Consider the following 21,069-nt stretch of genomic DNA (forward strand, 5'->3'; position numbering starts at 1 on the left):
ATTCTGGTCAGAATTGCCCATGTCCCACGCCCTAGGTATAGTAAAAAGGTAACAGAATTTATCTGGTTTTCTGTGTCTCATTGCTATATTCCATGGGGTTATAGCGAAACAGTCTCTCCTGAATCCTTATCCCAGTCTATGGTTCTTTTTATGATGCTGCCTTTATCTTGGCTCTGGTCTGCCTAAAGTCTCATAAACACACATGCACGTTAATCCTCATCTATTATAACCTTTTCATTTTTTTTCTCCTGAAGAAAAGATGTTACAAAGAGGGTTCAGGCCACTTTTAAGAGAGAAGAAGGGCGAAAAACAAGAAAACAAATCTACTTAATGTGAAACTCCTCAAGAGATTTGCCAGCAGTTGGGTGCAGAAGAGCAGTGCCAGATTGCTTTATTTAAGCAAGTGTAGTTAACAAATGAGCTGCTAATTTTATCTTTCAGTTCAGGAAGTGCTCTTTCACCAGCACAACTGCAGCAACTCAAATATTCAGGCCTTGTCTACACTGCCACTTTACAGTGCTACAACTTTCTTGCACAGGGGTGTGACACCCCTCCCCCCGAGCGATGCAAGTTTCAGCGCTGTGAAGTGGCAATGTAGACAGTGCACCAGCACTACGAGCTGCGCTTCCAGCGCTGGTAGCTATTCCCCTCATGAGGCTGGGTTTTTTTTACAGCACTGGGAGAGCCCATTCCCAGCACTGATGTCCGGACTAGGGACTACTCAGCCATGTTAAAAACATTACTAGTGAAGACATACCCTGAATGTTACATTTTTAATTCTCCCGTGATGCTGCTTTTACAGAAGTCATATCTGCATTGAGTTAGTCACCAGAATTCGGTGGTTAGCCATCCTTGATTTGTTGGACCTGTATTATGGTATGCAGTGTGTACTGTGTGAGCACTGGAGAAAGTTTTGGGTTTTAGTTAATAATAAACTCCAGAGTCAATACTAATGCGGCTCTGGCTGAGCTGTAGTGTGTGTCTGATCTTTGCTTCAAGGTGAACCAGTAATTATGCTATCTTTTGTTAATTTGCTTATTCAAAGAACAGGCAACCTACAAAGCAGTCTTCGAAACAATTAATTGTATCATGTAGAATTGTATCCTTAGCTAAAAAGAAGTAGACCGATAATTTCACAGATATCTCTGGGGATTAAACACCATCTAAACTGTCAGCACAGCTGCAGGGATTTTCCTCACAGCACTGCATGTTTGTTCTCCCAGCCCTGAGCCAACTTTAACAGAGCTGCAGTATAACTGGAGCTGAACATTACTCCACAAACTGGTTGTGTGCAATAAACTTACATCTGTGGAGGGGAATATGTGTATTTTAATTACAAATATATTCCATATGTGATATGTTCTATTGCACAGATTTGATCAGCTTTTTTGGGGAGGTACAGATTTCAGAGAAACTTTTTTTTTCCCACTTGTCTTCTAATGTTTTTGCCTTCTTGCGTGTTGTGAACGTCAAGTACATGAGGCATTGGTCCATGTTATAGTGAAGTCTGCTGTAGAGAATTGTGTATAGTAGATCTATAAACAGTGGGAGGATTTTTCTTTGTGTAGGTGAGGAGGCAAAAAAGGCTAATCATTGCAAATTAGATCACAAGTCTCATGCATTTGGGATTTGAGATCAGTGTTATTGTTTACTGTGTTTGGGCTGAAAAGATGCAGAAAAATGGCCATTTGTCCATACAGAAATTTCCTATTAGAGATTAATAGAAAATAACCATTATTTTTGAATAATTCTGTAAAATTTAGAAGATAAACTACATTCCCCTCTACAGGATGGTCTTTCTCCCCCCCACTAAATAAAAAAATACCCCAGACAAACACAAACCAAAAAAAATATAGAGCAGTTATTGCTTTATTCGATTGCATGGGACTTCAGAATAATTTCCGAGCATCTGATTGGCATCATCCACTTTTAAATTCTGAATTCTGTAGTACGTAACCGTAAGGAATTATAGCCATCCACTTTTCAGTGGGATGGGCAACCTCCGTTCATGTGTCTGTCGTACATTCTGGAAAGTTTTTTATTTGACATCTCCAGTGAGCTTTTTTAGAAAGAGGAAATGGGTGGACACGAACACATACACACTATATCTGCTGGAGGAGCTATTCATCTTTTTTCATTATTGCACTAAGAATACTTAAAGTAGCAGGCAAGAAAGTTCAAGTAGAAGATACCTTTTCAGTATAAACATGATATTTTCCAGCCGCAACACTGATGATTTTTGTGCATTCTTGAGATACCAGGGGTTTAAATGAACATTGAGTCTTCCAGGTTGGTAGAGAGCTACACTGTTCTGCAGAAGAACCATGTTTAGTTTTCAGTCTGACACTTGCTTTTTAGTTGGCGGCTCAGGTAATAACAGTGCACTGTGCTTCTGTGGGTGGATGTGTCTTTTGTCACTTAACAGCAGTCCTGGGCAACTAAGTGAAATTAATTTCTTTCCACTTGGAGTCCCATTGCATCCTTGACTTGGTGATGGAGTCAGTGTCTCAAGGGTGTGCTTAATAATATAATGCTGGATTCTCTACTCTCACTGTTCTTCTGGATTGAACATAGTTACTCTGGTTCTCACCAGTGTGAAAGGAGAATAAGGTATATTGTGTTTGTTTATGTCGCATATATGCCTGCATCATTAGCTCTTGAAGGCTACAATTTCATCAGATCTTGCAAACTTAAGAAGGGTTGGATCTGGCCCATATGTGAGTGGGACACTTCCAGGAAAAATCCAAGATGCTCTAAAAAGTGATGTTGGTGATTCAGTAGGTGCAGCGCTTCCCTGTGTGAAGCAGTGTTATTTATGTTAAAGGCACTGCGCTCCTGCACAGTCATTCGGATGACATGCAAAATGTAGGCCCCTATGATTTGTTTAAAGATCTCATTGGTCCTTGTTGGAAGATTAGTGGTGTTAACCCTCACGTCCTGGCCAACTTCCAATTTGGGTACTTGTGCTCTGCCCACTTACATTCCTTCTGGTAGTTTCAGCTGGTCACAATGGGTTGCCTTCACTTCCTGTCCCAAACTGCTGTTGCAGAGTTGCTGTGAGCTGTGAAACAGCTACTGCATTTCTGTGGTGGGTGAAGAGACCCAGATTTGTAAATTATAGTTTCTGAAGCTTCCCTTAGTGATCTTTCAGGGTGATGATTGTGTAAATACAAGTTATTGTTCTGTTCTTTGAGAGATGTTTTTATGTTTCTTGCATATGATTTCAATACCAATCAGTAGTTGTGATATTAGCTTTTGGGTTTCTCTATTTTTATGTTTGTGTGTTTTTTGGTTTTTTTTTCTTACAGGAAACAAAAGAAGAGAAGTCTTCCTATACCTGTCCTCTGTGTGAGAAGATTTGCACTACACAGCACCAGCTAACTATGCACATTCGTCAGGTATGCAGACTACTTATCTTAATCGTTCTTTTATATTAAAGAGAGCACAGTGACTTGGAGAGAGAGATCCATTTTTCAGTAACAAAAATCATTCCTTGTCCAAACCCAGAGGTCCTTCATTATGACTGTGGTTCACTTTTCACATACATATTTGTGCCTTCATATTTAAAATATTTTTTTGGAATGCACAAATGTTGTAGAGTTCTTTCCCTTCTACCCCAGCCTATTCCCAAGCAATGAAATGTTTCCTCTTCAAGGAAGTTTAAAGTAATCTGAGGATTCAGAACAACATTTCCATTAGAAAGAGTGTCCTGCTTTTATTGTCTGCTTCACCATAGTCACCTTCAACACCCATTCAAATTAAGGACCATGAACACAGGAGCTATGAGCTCAGGCTGGTATTAAAGCACTTCTGTCCTATGCAGAGTGCAGCAACTTTGGGAAGTTAGGCAAAGAAGTGACTTTGCAAACAGCACCTTTTTTGTGGAGCTAAATGTCCTCCTCATGCTTTTCTCTCTCTTTTTTTTATGTAGGGAGTTTTGTAAAGGAGCTTTTGTCTTTTTTTCATAATAGGGAACAAAAAGAGATCTGCTCTGAACATTGAGGATGTGGCTCACTTTCTGGTGTCCATTGGATAAATGTGTATTTCAGTTTTCCCTTTTATGCTAAAACATATAGTTTTAATTAGCATCATCATCAACATATCACACTGATTTTAATCTGTGTAAAGACCCTCACGTGGTATTGATAACTAAGGGCCAAATTCTACCCTAAAAGGCATGTACATAGCCATAAAACTCTGGTGTCCGTCCAATGGCAGATTATTGCTCTGAATTTTGTCACCTACTCAATTTAAACAAATGTAAATTGACACTTTCCTGACAAAAAAGCATAAATATTTTAAAATGATCTTTCAAGTTTAAACAACTTCTCACCATCCCAACCCCCCACTCTGCCCCTAACCATTTGTGTCTGGATACCTTTTTGCCCTCCTGCATTGCACTCCACAGTGGACGTGCTGGATGTGTTGCACAACACAGTAGGCCTACGTCAGCCAGACATTCCTGGTGTGGTTTTCTGGCAGCGAAGGGGTTAATGAAAAGAAAAGCATGTAAGGTTTACCTTTAAGTTGAGTATCCTGCTAAGTAGCTCTTAAAAAAAACAAAAAACAAAAAAAACCCCAAACACAACTACTTTTTTAGCTGTTACAGTTCTCTGATATTTCCTGGGCAGTACATAGGAGGAATTCAATGAAAATCATTGCTTACTTTTAGCATAACACTGACACTGGAGGGACAGACCATTCCTGCAGCATCTGTGGAAAGTCTCTGAGCTCAGCAAGCTCCCTTGATCGCCACATGCTGGTGCACTCAGGTGAAAGGCCTTATAAATGTTCAGTATGTGGACAATCCTTCACCACCAATGGGAACATGCACAGGTGAGTGCTGATTATGACACAGGAGCGTGGAAAGGATTGTGGAATGTGGGGGCATTATGTTTCCTTGGCAGGACTGTCAAGTAAGGAAATGGCTTTTACGTGGGCAGGGAAGTATAGATTATGTATAGTGCATTATTGCTGAGAGGGAGACAAAGAAGATGTCTGATGATATGCTCTGTAGCACAATAATCCCCCAGAACTGCCAGAATGCCAGATTTTAGGATGATGTAAGAATTGGGAATGGATTTTTAGCTCAATCAACTATGGGTACAAATAATATCTGGAAGCACTACTTCCTTTTTGTTCAGGTGCCACGGAGGTTAGATTGTCATATGAATGGCTCTTGAGGAATAACGTACGGGCTCAAATTTTAAAGGGGCAACAACCAGCCTCTTACTTTGCAGTTTCAGTTTGGCAGATGTAAGAGGTTTCATATAGACATCTGCGTGATTGGGTAGTTAAATATCTAAATACCATCAGTAAGGGGCTTCTTCTTTGGCCTGTCTTTTTTTTACATATTTACATGCTCTAGTCATCTTACCTCTTTACAAAGAATTTCCTAGGTCTATAACAGATTGTCAAAATTAGAAGTTACTATAGTTTAGTTTATATATAATGATACATGTTGTTGACTGAGGAAGCAAAACACTTAATCACTCCCACATTTTTGTCCCACACAATTGCTTCATTCATTTGTATTGCTGTAACAGCTAAAATACTGTAAGCACTTTCCAAATTCATAAGAAGATTAATTCCCTGCATCAAAGAACTTACAATTTACAAAGCAACCCAACGAAAGACAGGTAAGGGGGGGATATAAGGGGAAAGGGATATGATAATTTAAGTGACCAGAGTGGTAGCAGGTGCATATCTTGCTAGTTCTCTGTTGGGGTTCAGGAGCCTGTTCTTGTCTGTTTTTCTTTGGTTCAAATGTGAGGCTTTGGAATCTGAACGACAAAACCGTTTGTCGTTCAGAGGTGTGAAAAACACACACACACACACCCACACACACCCCTAATGACAAAACTTTTACCGGTGAACAGCACTTTGTCAGCGGGAGAGCCAACATAAAGCGGCTACACTGCGCACCTTTTAGTGGCACAGCTGTAGCAGCACAGCTGTGTTGCTAAAAGGTACATAGACATAGCCTAAGTAACTGTTTGGTTTTTTTTAAGGCAATACTGCATAGCTGGGTTTTAAAGGAGTGATTTCAGTTAGGCAGCGGTAGAGCATAAATGAATACTTGGCCAATGTTTCTTTGACTTTTTTCTTGCTGTTTTATCCTCTTTGCATGATGTGTATCCAATTTAAAAAGATATTGTAAAATGACAATATCTTTGCATCTGTATCTGTGTGATTTGTGTAATTTTCTGATTGGAAGGGGACGGGTCTGAAGAGAGAGATACTAGCCTCAGCTGAGTGAAACTGGTATCTGTTGTAGCAGACTAGTACTTAGAATTGCCCGGATGATAGTTTCTGTGCTCCAAAGGGTTTATTGGGGGTTGGAATAGTGCAGTTGTAAACACATTGCTGAAAGTCTCCTATTTAAACACAGAAGAATTACGTTTTCAAACTTGAATGCAGTTGGCATTAAGGCACCTAAAATATTTATTTGGCTGCTGAAATGCAGAATAAAAATTGGGCCCCTGGTGTAATACTAGACACACTCACATAGCACATAAACTTCAAACTGTGCATATTTGCAGGGTTACATTTTCTCCTTCTGTCTAATGTGATGCCAGTAGAGGAACCATCTTCTTTCTTACACTGGACAGAGTAGGAGCTCTCAGGTTATGGTTTCATTTTCTGCTAGACATGTCTCTCACATATTGTGTATCTGACACGGTGCTCCCTGCAGTGGCAAATGCAGGCTTGTTTGTTTTGGGTCTAAGATGTTGTGACGGGCAGCACTGGAGGCTGAGAACTGCAGTGTTCCAGCATTCTCTGCTTTGTTTATATCCATTTCCCAAATCTGAGGAGGGTTTGTCATCTTTTTAGCTTTAATGTTCAGCATGTCTCATCATTTTTCTCCGATGAACAGGAAGTTGGTTCTAGTCACACCAACGACCTCAAGTCTCTGATTTCCAAATAGATGCTCTGTCTCTTAAGATACAGCTTGCCTGGCCAGCCAGAATGGGAAAATGCTAATTTAAAAGTTATGTACAATTTCTCTCGAGTAATTTCCAAAAAGTAAAAATTCAGGGAAAATTAGGTACTAGGACAGAAACATGTTGCTGATTAAATGTACAGAATTAGAATACATGATCTCTTTCATTTTTATGCTGTAGTTACTTTTTTAATGCCCATGAAAAGTGATTGATTGACAGACGTGATGATCCTTGATCTAACCATAGAATGGGTACAGTGCCAGCAGAAGTGCTTGCTTGCCAGCATTGCTCTCTTAATGTGCCTTGGTTGGGTTTTTTTGCTGGACAGGAGGGATTGCCCTAGGGGTGAGATGGTACTTCAGATTCCCAGCCCACAAGCATATCTCACTGCTGTGATTCACAGTGGGTGCATCTCTTGTCATTCTTTTGTGAGGTCATGTGTTAAACAGAACATGTCAGGTGCAAACCTGATCCCCAAGGAAGGGCAGATCAACCAGAATGCAGGCTATGGTTGACTTAAGAAATGACTTCTCTAAAGGAAATAAATGTATTAAAACAATATCAGTGCTTTGAATTTTTGTGAGGTTTTTCATTTAAGCCAAATAGCATGCAGTGCAGCAGCTATTTAGAGAATTAAGACGGGCCTATCAGGCATAGACTCCCTATAAACAGCATTTCCATTGTCCAATATCTGGGTGTAGGTTTGAGACACTAAACTTAATAACTAAGGGTATGTCTACATCTAAAATTTTGCAGCGCTGGTTGTTACAGCTGTATTAGTACAGCTGTATAGGGCCAGCGCTGCAGAGTGGCCACACTTACAGCAACCAGCGCTGCAAGTGGTGTTAGATGTGGCCATACTGCAGCGCTGTTGGGCGGCTTCAAGGGGGGTTCGGGGAACGCGAGAGCAAACCGGGGAAGGAGACCAGCTTCGCCGCGGTTTGCTCTAGCGTTCCCCGAACCCCCTTGCAAATCGCAGGGAAGGAGACCTGCTTGCACGGAGGTTTGGGGAACGCGAGAGCAAACCGGGGAAGGAGACCAGCTTCGCCGTGGTTTGCTCTCGCGTTCCCCGAACAAGCAGGTCTCCTTCCCTGCGGTTTGCAGGGTGGTTCGGGGAACGCGAGAGCAAACCGCGGCGAAGCTGGTCTCCTTCCCCGGTTTGCTCTCGCGTTCCCCGAACAAGCAGGTCTCCTTCCCTGCGGTTTGCAGGGGGATTCGGGGAACGCGAGAGCAAACCGCGGCGAAGCTGGTCTCCTTCCCCGGTTTGCTCTCGCGTTCCCCGAACCTCTGTGCAAGCAGGTCTCCTTCCCTGCGGTTTGCAGGGTGGTTCGGTGAATGCGAGAGCAAACCGGGGAAGGAGACCAGCTTCGCCGCGGTTTGCTCTCGCGTTCCCTGAACCACCCTGCAAACCGCAGGGAAGGAGACCTGCTTGCTCAGGGTTCGGGGAACGCGAGAGCAAACCGGGGAAGGAGACCAGCTTGATTACCAGAGGCTTCCTCAGGTATGCTGGGATACCTGCTTATTCCACGGAGGTCAAGAAAAGCGCTGGTAAGTGTCTACACTTGATTACCAGCGCTGGATCACCAGCGCTGGATCCTCTACACCCGAGACAAAACGGGAGTACGGCCAGCGCTGCAAACAGGGAGTTGCAGCGCTGGTGATGCCCTGCAGATGTGTACACCTCCTAAGTTGCAGCGCTGTAACCCCCTCACCAGCGCTGCAACTTTGTGATGTAGACAAGCCCTAACAAACCTTTTGAAGGCTCTTATTTCACTGCACAATTTCAGACTGCAACAGTTCAGTGAATGTTGCAGAAGTCTCACACTGTACTGACATACGTAGTCTGTCATTGCAGAAGATGATCTCAAACAGCCCCCAGAGTGAAATCCTGCCCTTATTGAAGTAAATGGGGGTTTTGCTATTGATTTCAGAGAGGGCAAGATTGCAGCCTGTATGTTTTAAAGCCATTCTGTTTTATGAAAGTAGATTTTAAAAGTCCTCAGAAAATCAAACCCACTGTGTTAGAGTGCAAGCAGACAGATGATAAATGTGAAGAGAAATTACTGTATGGCGCTATAATGCACGCAGTATCAAAAAGTTTATTTTTCACATTGGGTACATCTGTCAAAACCAGATACTAGTAGTTAAAGTTGGTCCAAAATAAATTATTTTATATGGATTTCAAACACAACTGTAGCATTGAGTCAAACAAGCCATAAATGAGCGAGGATAAAGGCTTTTCATCACATTACATTAAAAACTTACTTCTATGTCAGCTTTGGCAAGCGAAGATACACTATGGCTTGCTATCTCCCTCTTGGTGTGAAGCTCCTACAGGCAATCTGCAGCTGCAGTTCAATATCACTTGTACCTGTGCTCTGTCTGGGGAGGGTAAGGCAAGTCCCCAATCCCCAGGATTGCACTGTTTTTCTTTTTAATATTTTGTGCTAAAATAAGACTGTTTAAAAGATGACAAAAAGCTTGCCAAGTGGAGAGGGATGAGACTTTTATACCCTTATTGGCAGACTCTAGTGATAGGTGTGATGGCAGGAGAAGAGATCATGCTGGGGTATCACACAGAGCCGGGAGCTAGTGATGTTTCATAGATCTGTAATTTGTGGATCTGTTGTTGAGGGGGGGAAAAAAAAGGGTAACTTTTAATGCTCCTTGCCGTGCATTGGGGTCTTGCTAACTAATACTATATTTACCTAAAAAGCTATTGAAAGGAAAGAAATGTGAATGCTGCATGTGTATATACAATGTTTTGGGGGGGGGTTCCCCAAAAATTAATTAGTACCTAGCCCTTTAATCTGACTTTCACAGTTGTCTGGCTCTTTGTCCTAGTCTTTACTCCAAAGTTGTCATGCCTCCCTCATCTGGAGTCTGGCTTCTTTTACATTTCTTGCCGGATGTCTAGAGGCTATCCTTCTCAACCTTCAGAATAAGCGGCAAAGAGTCCTGTGGCACCTTATAGACTAACAGATGTATTGGAGCATGAGCTTTCGTGCTTGAATGTCAACTTGCATGCATCCAACGAAGTGGGTATTCATCAACGAAAGCTCATGCTCCAATACGTCTGTTAGTCTGTAAGGTGCCACAGGACTCTTCGCTGCTTTTACAGATCCAGACTAACACGGCTACCACTCTGATACTTGCAACCTTCAAAATAAATCTTATATTTCTTTTGTGAATGAATCATAGCCTTTGACTTCTTGAAGTTCCAACTCTGTCATCCTCCTTGACCTTACGCCCTCTCTCCACAAGTACAGCCAAACCAGTGTGAGAAGCTTAGAAAAAAAACCCATTGTTTCAGCAATTCTTCTGAAACTGAGGTGAACAGCGTGACCGCATTTTCTGAACTGGATGACTTTTGGTCAGTGTTCTAAATGGGGAACTGTAACTGTCCTCTGGACTGAGTGAGTGAGGGCATCTTTGAGAGGTCTCTGTCATGGCTACCAGGCTGCTCAAAATGTCCTGCTACTTTGGAGCTCCCTACTGGAAGGCGCACTGTACAGCCTGAAGCAGTGGGCCAGGTGCCCAACATGGAGCCTTCATCTGGAAGAGCTGTTCGATTCAAGGAACAACAGTGACTGGCACATAGACGCTGAAGGGAAGTTGATTTATTTTACTTTTATTTCTCTGAATGGGGCACTGACCCTGTTGAACTGGTGCACTTAATGGAGAAGGGTTGTTAGCATGTGGGTGATCCCTCCGGGTCTGTCAGGGAGTGGAATTCCTTGAGAGAAAGGAGAGGTTGGAGGCTGCGTATTCCAATATATATTTATTTCTGGGGAACACTGGAAAGAGTAAATCCATTTATGTCTTATGTCTTACAAAACACACATACAAGCCTATGGAGGAGTTTATTAATCTTGTTCTTGAAAATAACTATTTTTCAAAATCGTACTAAGGTTTAGACATAAACCTGAAAATGCAAGCTGTCTTAACAGAACCACTGCTATTTAGAGCATGGAGATCCACACATGCTTGTGCTAGAAAGATGGTGAGCAGGGTGTTTTTTTTCTCATTCCCAGTGAATGAGTTATATGCTTTCACATTTTCAGTGTAAAGCATGTGTGTGCGTGTGTGTAAAAGAGGGCTTTCTGTAGAGCTGAGAGCATAGGGCAGTGGTCCCCAATCTTTTCGTCTGGCGGGTGCCAGACGAAGGACCACTGTGGCGGTGGAGCACCCGCCGAAATGCCGCCGAAATTCGGGAGCGATGCCTTTCGATGACGTCACTTGTTGGCAACAGGTGTCGTCATCGAGAGGCGTCCCCGCCAAAATGCCGCTGAAATTCGGCAGGTGCTCTCCCGGGGGCCAGGACACGAGCGCATTAAGATGCCCCCGCAGGCCCCATGGCGCCCGCGGGCACTGCGTTGGGGACCACTGGCGTAGGGTCCTCAGATCCTTTCTGAAAAAGAGTCTGAAGTAAGTGTTGGAGTAGATAAATGTTATGAGAGCATTTTAATCCATGCTGTCACTTTTGCTGTATCTGTATATTGTTGGTGTATCCGATAATTAGCAGATTAAAACCTTGGGAAGCTCTCTGGGCCTTGGCTCTGACAAGAAATTGAAAGTTGCAGCTCCCAGCCCTCAAAAGCAAACAAAACAAATGAGTTGCTCTGCTAGTGTATTTTTGGTGCTATCTTTTATTAACGGAACTTCGGGTGTCTAAAACTGCTTGCCTGACTTAATTTTATGACTTAAGGACTCAATGTAGAAGTTGAAAATATTCGTAGAGCTTCCCAAATAGTTCCTTCTGGATAAAAGATCATCCTGCCCTTGATCCTCTTCCAGTTTTATGACTAGGATGGTCTGTACCCGTCTATTTTAAATGGCATTTTTCTGTCTGTTAAAGACAAACTTTCCATAAAACTTGAAGGTTTAATAAAATGTAAATGTCAGAAGGTAAGTTTAATACATACTGTGTCCTTTCTTGGCAGTCTCTGTTGGCTGTTAAAGATTCCGTAGCACGTTTTGAAAAGAATGGTGGGATGACCTAGGTATTTCAACCAAAAAAATTCTCCCATGCAGTGCATACATGTAAAAATCTTGAAACTTAAGTAGAAGAGCAGAATTGCAGGAGCTTTGCTGTGGCAAACTGTTACAAAGACTCTTAGTCAAAGATGGCATTTTTTTCTTTTAATTTTTGAGGTAAGAAGACACTTCATCCAAATTGTTTTTTCTTCAGTGGCAATTTCCCCAAACTTCTTGAAAATAATCAAGTCAGTGTGCAGTGTCATAACTGCTGCTGTTTTTTGTTGTTAGGAATGATACAATTCTGCCTTCTGAGTAAGGCATTTTTCAGAATCCATCCTCCTCACTTTTGTACGTTTGAATGTTTTGAGAGCTTGAAAGCAGCTTTCATTTAAAATTTGGGTGTATAAGTTCTTCAATAGTCAATGAGTGCAGTTTGTGAGGTTCACAAAACATTGGTTAAGAAATGAGTGAGACCCATTTACTGTCACTAAGCATAAACCATATTTCCTTTACTTTCTTAAAACATAGGTACATGCGTCAGGTACAGATGTGCGTGTGTGCATACACTTTTAGGTATTTGCACACAACTTTTGATTCTTCTTCGAGTGATTGCTCATATCCATTCCAGTTAGGTGTACGCGCCGCGCGTGCACATTCGTCGGAAAACTTTTACCCTAGCAACTCAGTGGGCCGGCAGGTCGCCCCCTAGAGTGGCGCCACCATGGCGCTCCATATATACTCCTGCCGGCCCACCCGCTCCTCAGTTCCTTCTTACCGCCCGTGTCGGTCGTTGGAACAGTGGAGCGCGGCTTAGCTGACCTCCACTTCCCTAGCTACTCGTTTTCTCGTATATAATTATGCAGTTATAAAACTTTTATATATATATTTGTATGGTTATACGTGTTTTCTTTGCTAACATGGTTAGTTTAGTTAGCGGGGTTCAGGAAGTAGCCCCTTCCATGAGCCCAGTGCCGGAGCCATGCATGGCTCACCGGGTTTTAAAAGGGGCCCGGCTTGCCAGAAGCCGCGGCCGAAGAGAGATCTACATGACTCCTGTTTGAAGTGCCTCAGGGAATCACACTTGACAGATAAGTGCCCCATTTGCAAGACTTTTAAGCCGAGAACAAAAGGTGCGGGACTTTCACTTACCCCTCCACCTTGGGCGCCGAGCGATGTTCAAGCGGCGGGCAGAAGCGCCTCCTCGGCACCGGACCCCGCCGGTACCACCAAGGCCTTTCGGCACCGACCGTCGCCGGCACCGATGTCGACTCGGCACCGCTCCCTTCTTCCGAGGTCGAGAGAGTCTACGATTCCTGCTGGTGCCTGGCGGCTCCCCGGCACGCGCCGTGGTTGAGCCTCTGCTCCCGCTGCTTCCGTGCCACCTGCATCGCAGCCAGAGAGCTCGCCTAAGTTGCGTTATCCGGCACCGTCACCTGCAGAGGCACCGATGACTTCGGCTCCGTCGATTCCAGTCCCCCAGGACCATGGAATCCGGTGCCTGGCAGCTCCCCGGCTCGCGCCGTGGTAGAGCTTACTGCTCCTGCTGCTTCTGTGCCAGCTGCACCACAGCTAGACAGCTCGTCTAAGATGGCTCGCCCGGCACCGACGACGTCGGCACCGTCGATCCCGGTCCCACGAGGGCCGTAGAATCCGGTGCCTGACGGCTCCCCGGCACGCGCCGTGGTTGAGCGTATTGCTCCTGCTGCTTCCGTGCCAGCGGCATCGCAGCCAGAGGGCTCGTCTATGTCGGATCGCCCGGCACCGACACCTGCTGCGGCACCGATGTCGTCGGCACCGTCGATCCCGGTCCCACAAGGGCCGTAGAATCCGGTGCCTGACGGCTCCCCGGCACGCGCCGTGGTTGAGCGTATTGCTCCTGCTGCTCCGTGCCAGCGGCACCGCAGCCAGAGGCCTCGTCTACGTCGGATCACCCGGCACCGACACCTGCTGCGGCACCGATGGCGTCGGCACCGTCGATCCCGGTCCCACAAGGGCCGTAGAATCCGGTGCCTGACGGCTCCCCGGCACGCGCCGTGGTTGAGCGTATTGCTCCTGCTGCTTCCGTGCCAACGGCACCGCAGCCAGAGAGCTCGTCTACGTCGGATCGCCCGGCACCGACACCTGCTGCGGCACCGATGACGTCGGCACCGTCGATCCCGGTCCCACAAGGGCCGTAGTATCCGGTGCCTGACGGCTCCCCGGCACGCGCCGTGGTCGAGCTAATGCTCCGGCTGCTTCCGTGCCAACGGCACCGCGGCCAGAGGGCTGGTCTAAGTCGGATCGCCCGGCACCGACACCTGCTGCGGCACCGATGACGTCGGCACCGTCGATCCCGGTCCCGCAAGGGCCGTAGAATCCGGTGCCTGACGGCTCCCCGGCACGCGCCGTGGTTGAGCTCCTGCTCCGGCTGCTTCCATGCCAACCGAAGCCTCTGAGGCACCGACAACATCGGCACCGTCGATTCCAGTCCCACAAGGGCTATCGAATCCGGTGCCCGACGGCTCCCCGGCACGCGCCGTGGTTGAGCGTATTACTCCCGCTGCTTCAGTGCTGACGGCACCGCAGCCAGACAGCTTATCTAGCTCGGTTCGCCCGGCACCGGCACCTACCGAAGCTCTGATGACCTTGGTACCGTGGATCCCGGCCCCACGAGGGCCGTCGAATCCGGTGCCTGACAGCTCCCCAGTACGCTCTGTGGTTGAGCCTGCTGTTCCCTGCACGCCGGAGATGTTACCAACGGCGAGGGCTCTCAGTGCCATGACAGAGTCAGTGCTGCCTGACCCGGGCACCGCCGGTACGGGTAATACAGTCTCTTCAAGGGACTGTCCCCTGTCAGTACAGCAGAGCGGCACCGTTCATGATCACGGTCCCGCAGACGCTCCAAGTCCTGTCGGCACGCCGGACACCACTGGCAGTCCCGGTGCTGTTTTCCTCGGTACTGGTCACACTCGCCGCACCGGTCGGTATCCCGTTCGCCGACCCGCTATCGGCACCGTTCCGACATCTGGCACCGGGGCAGGTACCTTGACTCCTGTAGCTCTTCTCCGAGCCTCGAGATCTCGGTCGACCTCCCGACACCGTTCTGGTTGCGGGTCTGGATCTCGTTCCAGGTACCGATATGCCTCCCGATGCCGGTCCCCGGTGCCGAGTTGGGCAAGGTCCGAGTGAGTCAGAGACTCGGCCCGTGCCTTCTTTCGTACCTCCATGGCCGTCCGGACACGCATCCGTGTCATCCCATATGCGCAGATTTTATGCTCAGGACCACGATCCTGATATGATGGCCAGCGGGCGCCAGCCCTGAAGCAGAAAGAGCCTTGGCGAATGCAAGGTGTACTCTGCAGGGGCCCTGCACCTCTGGGTAGCAAAGCAACAAGCCTTGCTTAGCTGCGATAATTATAGCACCTGGGTGGAGGAGTTTCTCCCTCGAACCTCCCACCTGGAGTTCGCTGCCGTCTTGGAGGACGGGGGAAAGAATTTACCCTTTGTTGGTAAAGGCATCTTCGCGGCAGACAGCCCCAGACTGCGAAGCCTGCTGGACATTAGGGTCCTAATGCGTCTCAGCATGTATACGCCAGCGACCAAACGCAGGCCTTTATGGCCCCAGCCGCCATACTCTGTGCCTAGCCAGAGGCAGAACTCTGGAGAACGGCAAGGCCAAGGTGGTCGCAGACAAAAGTCAGGCCCCCTAAAAAGCCAAAGTCAAGGTCCCTCGCAATTACCACTGGGACAAAAGACGGACCTTCCAAGGTTCGCCGGAGGGCGGTGTACCAGTCGCAGGACGGGATCCTGATCCCGCTTTCTCCTGGCATGGCCCCAGTTACTTTCAGATCGCTGGGTCCTGCGCACGATGGAGCATAGGTACCACCTTTAAATTGCTCCAGCCCTGTCCCCCTTCAGCGGACGAAAGGGGCTAGGGGTTTTACTCCCGTTATGCCCTAGTCCCCCACTCGAACACAGGTCTCAGACCTCCCTGGTCCTGCATGGACTCAACCGGTTTGGGATAAGGTTGAAGTTCTGCATGGTATCCCTGGGAACCATTATTCCATCCTTGCCTCCTGGGGCTACTATGCCGCCCTGGATAGGAAGGACGCGTACTTTCGCAATGCCATCTTCCCTCTGCACGGGAGATGCCTCCGCTTTATAGCCAGCGGTGAATACTCCCGGTTTACGGCCATAGTCGCCGCCTACCGTAGCTATGTCGGATATGCGTTTTTCCGTATTGGGACGATTCGCTTATCCGAGGAGACTCTGAGACACAAACCACTCAGCCCGTGGGCATCGTTACGGTCTTATTCACAGCTCAAGGCCTGATGATTACTATAGAGCAATCCACTCTGGTTCCCACGCAGAGGTTGGGCTTCCTAGGGGCGATCTTGGTCTCCTACCTAGCCGGAGCCTGCTTATCACAACTGCGGTTTTAGGCGATGGCAACAATCATCTGAGGTCTGAAGGCTTTCCCAACGACCTCAGCTCGTTCTTGTCTCAGTCTCCTGGGTCCATGGTTGCCTGCAAGTTTGTAACCAAACACGCCAAGCTCCGCCTCCGTCCTCTCCAAGTCCGGCCCACCTCGGCGTACCGCTTGGACAGGGAGCCAGTGGTCATGGTAGTCACCGTTCCCTCGAACGCCTTAGGCTCCCTAGAGTGGTGGCTAACTCCCTCCTTGGTGTGGACAGGGATGCGGTTTCATCCGCCCCAGCCCTCACTGCCCCTGACGGCGGACGCATCATCTCTCTGCTCGAGTGCTCATGGTCACCTCCGAGCTTAAGGCCTTCGGTCTTCTAGGGAGCTGGCATTCCTCATTAATGCCCCAAAAATGAGAGTAGTCCGCCTGGCATGCCAGGGGTTCCAGCGGCAGCTGCGAGGCCGTTGTATCTCGGTGTTTACAGCCAACTCAATGGCCAGGTGCTTCATAAGTATTCAGGGGGGACATAGTCCTTCCCCCTTTTTTGTCAGGAGGCCATCCATTTCCGGGTCTTTTGCATGGCCCACTCGATGGAGCTGGCGACGTCCTTTCTCCCAGGCGTTCGGAACGTCTTAACTCTTTGACTCAGCAGGTTTTTCCTGTCTTACGAGTGATCACTCTGCCCCATGTGAGACGTCCCGCTTTCCGGAAGTGGAGATGGTTCCTCACACAGACCTGTTCGCTCATCGCGAGAGCAGGAAATGCCAGGTGTTCTGCTCCTTCCAAGGTCTCTCCTCGGAATCGATCTTGGACGCATTCCTGATGCCGTGGAACGGCCAACTGCATTATGCCTTCCCACTGTTCCCACTGGTTCGTTACGTCCTGCTCAAACTCCGCAGGGGCAGAGCGTGCATCATCATGATCACTCCAGAGTGGTCCAGGCAGCACTGACATACCACGTTGCTCGGCCTGTCAGCCCAGACCTCATCACTCAGGGCAATGACAGGCTTCGCCACTCGGACCTGCAGCCTCTTCGCCTCACGGTGGCTCCTGCGTACCTGAGTCGGGGTGACAGGCAGCCTTCCACCTGGTCAACGTACCGAGCCAGGTGGAAGCGTTTCCTTTACAGCTGCAGTACGCTCGATCTTGCTCCTGCTGAGGTCTCGATCCCCTCTATTTGGCCTGCCTCTGGCCTTCAGCGGCAGGATCTGGCGGTATCATCGCTGAGGATACTCTCAGCAGCCATCCCTACCTTCCAGCAGGCTAAGATGGACGTTCAGTGTCCCACGCTCTATGGGTTCGAGGTCCCTCAAGGGCTTGGAGCGCTTGCACCCTCGGGTGCGCCGCCCAGCCCCGCCCTGGGACCTCAACCTAGTCTTGGCCAGACGGATCTCTGAGATCAGAGCTCTTACGAAGGTTCCACAAAGACAAGGTGCAGTTATGACCGCACCCGGCTTTCCTCCCTAAAGTGTTTTGGCCTTTCATGTTACCCACAGCTCAACGCAATGGGCATAACCGTTGCACTCCTTGGACATCTGTGGAGTGCTCGCATTATATTGTGCTGACAGAATCATTGCCTACGGCGCCCCAGCTCTGCCCCGGTAGCGGGCCAAAGGGAGGGCTTGCTTGTTTTCCTCTCAGAGGATCTCATCTTGGGTGATGGCGGACATCCCCACTTGTTATGATTTGGCTCATAGTTCCCCAAGCCACATCACCGTGCATTCTACCAGGGCTCAGGCTTCATCTGCCGCCTTGCTGGCTCGTGTTTCTACCCACGAGACCTGTCGCGAAGCTCCATTGGTCCTCGGTCCTTACCTTTGCTTCGCAGTATGCCCTGGTTCAGCAGTCAAGAGAGGCTGTAGCCTCTGGCTCGGCAGTTTTATTCTGCCACATTTCACTCCGACCCCACCGCCTTTGTAAGGCTTGGGATTCACCTAACTGGAATGGATATGAGCAATCACTCGAAGAAGAAAAGACGGTTACTCACCTTTGTAACTGTTGTTCTTCGAGATGTGTTGCTCATATCCATTCCGCACCCGCCCTCCTTCCCCACTGTCGGAGTAGCCGGCAAGAAGGAACTGAGGAGCGGGTGGGCCGGCAGGAGTATATATGGAGCGCCATGGTGGCGCCACTCTAGGGGGCGACCTGCCGGCCCACTGAGTTGCTAGGGTAAAAGTTTTCCGACGAATGTGCACGCGCGGCGCGTACACCTAACTGGAATGGATATGAGCAACACATCTCGAAGAACAACAGTTACAAAGGTGAGTAACCGTCTTTTCTACAGACCCTCTTTCTGACCTTGCCAAAGCATCCTTTCTCTGCAACCCCCCCATGAATTCGTCCCATGTTAGTTGTGGTGCTTGATCCCTTCTGACGTGTATTATGTGCATTGTAGATGCAGTGCATTAAATAGCATACAGCCTCAGAGTATGCAAATTTTTACAATCTGATTACAGATGCAATCCTGCATTTGTTTGATTTTTAGATAGTGTTGAGAAGAGAATTTTTTTAGATGCTACATAGTTAAACACAGTGACAAACTTTCTGCTTTTTAAAAGGGGGGGAAGTACAATGGAAAAATGACCTAAATGCAACATTCAGTTTGACACGTCTTCAGAGCTGCCTAAGGCAGCGGTTCTCAACCAGTGGTCTGGGACCCCCTAGAGGGCTGCGAGCAGGTTTCAGGGGGTCCGCCAAGCAGGGCCAGTGTTAGACTCACTGGGGCTCAGGGCAGTGAGCTGAAGCCCGGGGCCCAGAGTCCTGCCACCTGGGGCTGAAGCCGAAGCCTGAGCAATTTAGCTTCATGGAGGCCCCTATGGCCCCAGGCAATTGTCTTGGCTTTTATATGCAGAAAACCAGTTGTTGTTGTGGCACAGGTGGGCCCTGGAGTTTTTGTAGCATGTTGTGGTGGGCTCAGAAAGAAGAAGGTTGAGAACCCCTGGCCTAAGGGAGAATTCATAGGAATTGGACATTTTAAAATTCTTAGGTAGTTTTGAAAAGTTCAGCCTATATGCCTTAAAAATATATATGTAATAAATATAATCAGTGATTATCTCACATCATCCATGGTACAGATATTTTGCACAAACAAATTAAAGCATTAAAATTAGCAGCATACAAAAGACTATATATGTGCAATATAGTCAAATTATATTTTCTGTATGACCATAATGAATTACCTGACTTTTGTGCATTTGTAATAGATACAGCATTGCATTAGATTCTAGTTTTGTATTTAGTTTTAGATCCACTCATGCACTGGGATGAGTCCTTGCTTAACTCCTGAGAAATTTTGGTTTACATGAAATTAAAACTAGACAGTATTCCTTAAACTGAACTCATTATGGAGGACTGGAACTAGTTGGACAAGTCGTGTTTGACATGATGTCGAACTCAGTCTTATGATGAATGTAGGATCGTTGGCCAATATCATGGTGCTATGACATCAGCATATGAGAGAGGATAGACTTGTTCAGCATTTGCCGATGCCCTAATTCTTGAGCACTGCACAGTTAGAACTAATTGCTTCCAAAGTAACAGATGATTTTAATTTTAGTTGTAGCAGAAAACTGAGACACAACACATTTGATTTTCTTTTTAATTTAAAAATGTGTTTTCTTTTGCGTAATATACAGTGTAAGTATAGCGAAAGGATAGACAGGGTGGAGACTAAAACTATCAGGAGGTATGCTCTGAGTAACTGAGCACCTGTGAAGACTGCCAGTTTTTCAAGTCCTTCACTTGGAGTGTTGTGAAAGCCAGTATAGCAGAAAGTGCTAGTGCCACTGAGTCTCAATAGTTTTACTATAAACCTTGCCGGTGCAGGATCATTAAAAACTGAGCATGCACACGCACACTCTTAAATAAAGCCTCTAAAGTACGCAACAGTTCAGTGGACCTTAAGAGCTTTAGGAATATGTCATGATTACAGGTATATCATAATCCACCTACTGCCGTTAAAGTATCCCCCTCCTCTTCAATTATTATTAAAGAGCTGTGAAGTTAACACAAACACTCATGTTGGAGTCTGATTAGAAACCAGAAAACAAGGAGGTTCAGAGTTAAGGTTTGTACTCTGTCCTTAGTTGGCTCAATTGTTCTTGAGAACTGAAGCATATACAATAAGCAGCATTATATTTGCATATCCAGGCCTCTTCAGTTCTTGAACATACAAGTAAGTCAAGGGTGCTCTAAGTCTATAGAGTGGGTGTGTGGTCTCAGACCCTCTAATTTACGTAAATCTGGTCTTGTACACTTTAAGACTGTCTTACACTTTTGTGCACTGCTGGCAGTAGGTTTGGGTGTCTGGTTTGCATGTGTGTGTAATGGGGAAGGTGTTCTGGAATACAGGGATAATACCAATTTCATCACAGGTAATAACATCAATCTCCATATAATAGCATGTATTCAGCATAGCTTAGTGCTGCTTTGTTTCCTGTATCACAGTTCAAACGGGAACATGCCACTTGACGTAGTAGATTCTAGTCACTGATCACATGGCTCCTTTAGGCCTTTATCTTCATAAGTACCTGCGCAGGAGTGACACCTGCTTTAGGGGTTTAGTATTCTGCCTGCTCAGGACAGTTGCCTCCACTCTGCATCTTTAACACAAGACTGCAAGATAAGAGAGAATTCCAGCTGTAGAGATTTAACAATCTCTTTGGGACTCGGAAGCTGTTTGTCTTTTTTGCTTCAATCCCAGCATTAGAGGATTTTTCTGTAGGCCTAACATTTTAAATACAA

The 21,069-nt window shown here is 46.9% G+C and overlaps 1 protein-coding gene across 4 annotated transcripts in view; it reads left to right on the forward strand.

Moving 5' to 3' along the window:
- RREB1 (ras responsive element binding protein 1) overlaps nt 1-21,069 on the forward strand; it is a 154,637-nt gene that overhangs the window by 73,141 nt on the left and 60,427 nt on the right. For all 4 annotated transcript variants that reach the window (XM_030552348.1, XM_030552347.1, XM_030552350.1 and 1 more), the window contains 2 exons: nt 3,309-3,398; nt 4,673-4,836. In XM_030552348.1, coding sequence (XP_030408208.1) covers nt 3,309-3,398; nt 4,673-4,836 — 254 coding nt within the window. The remainder of the gene's footprint in view (nt 1-3,308; nt 3,399-4,672; nt 4,837-21,069) is intronic.

Source organism: Gopherus evgoodei, chromosome 2 (genome assembly GCF_007399415.2).
Source record: "Gopherus evgoodei ecotype Sinaloan lineage chromosome 2, rGopEvg1_v1.p, whole genome shotgun sequence".
NCBI classification, from domain to species: domain Eukaryota; kingdom Metazoa; phylum Chordata; order Testudines; family Testudinidae; genus Gopherus; species Gopherus evgoodei.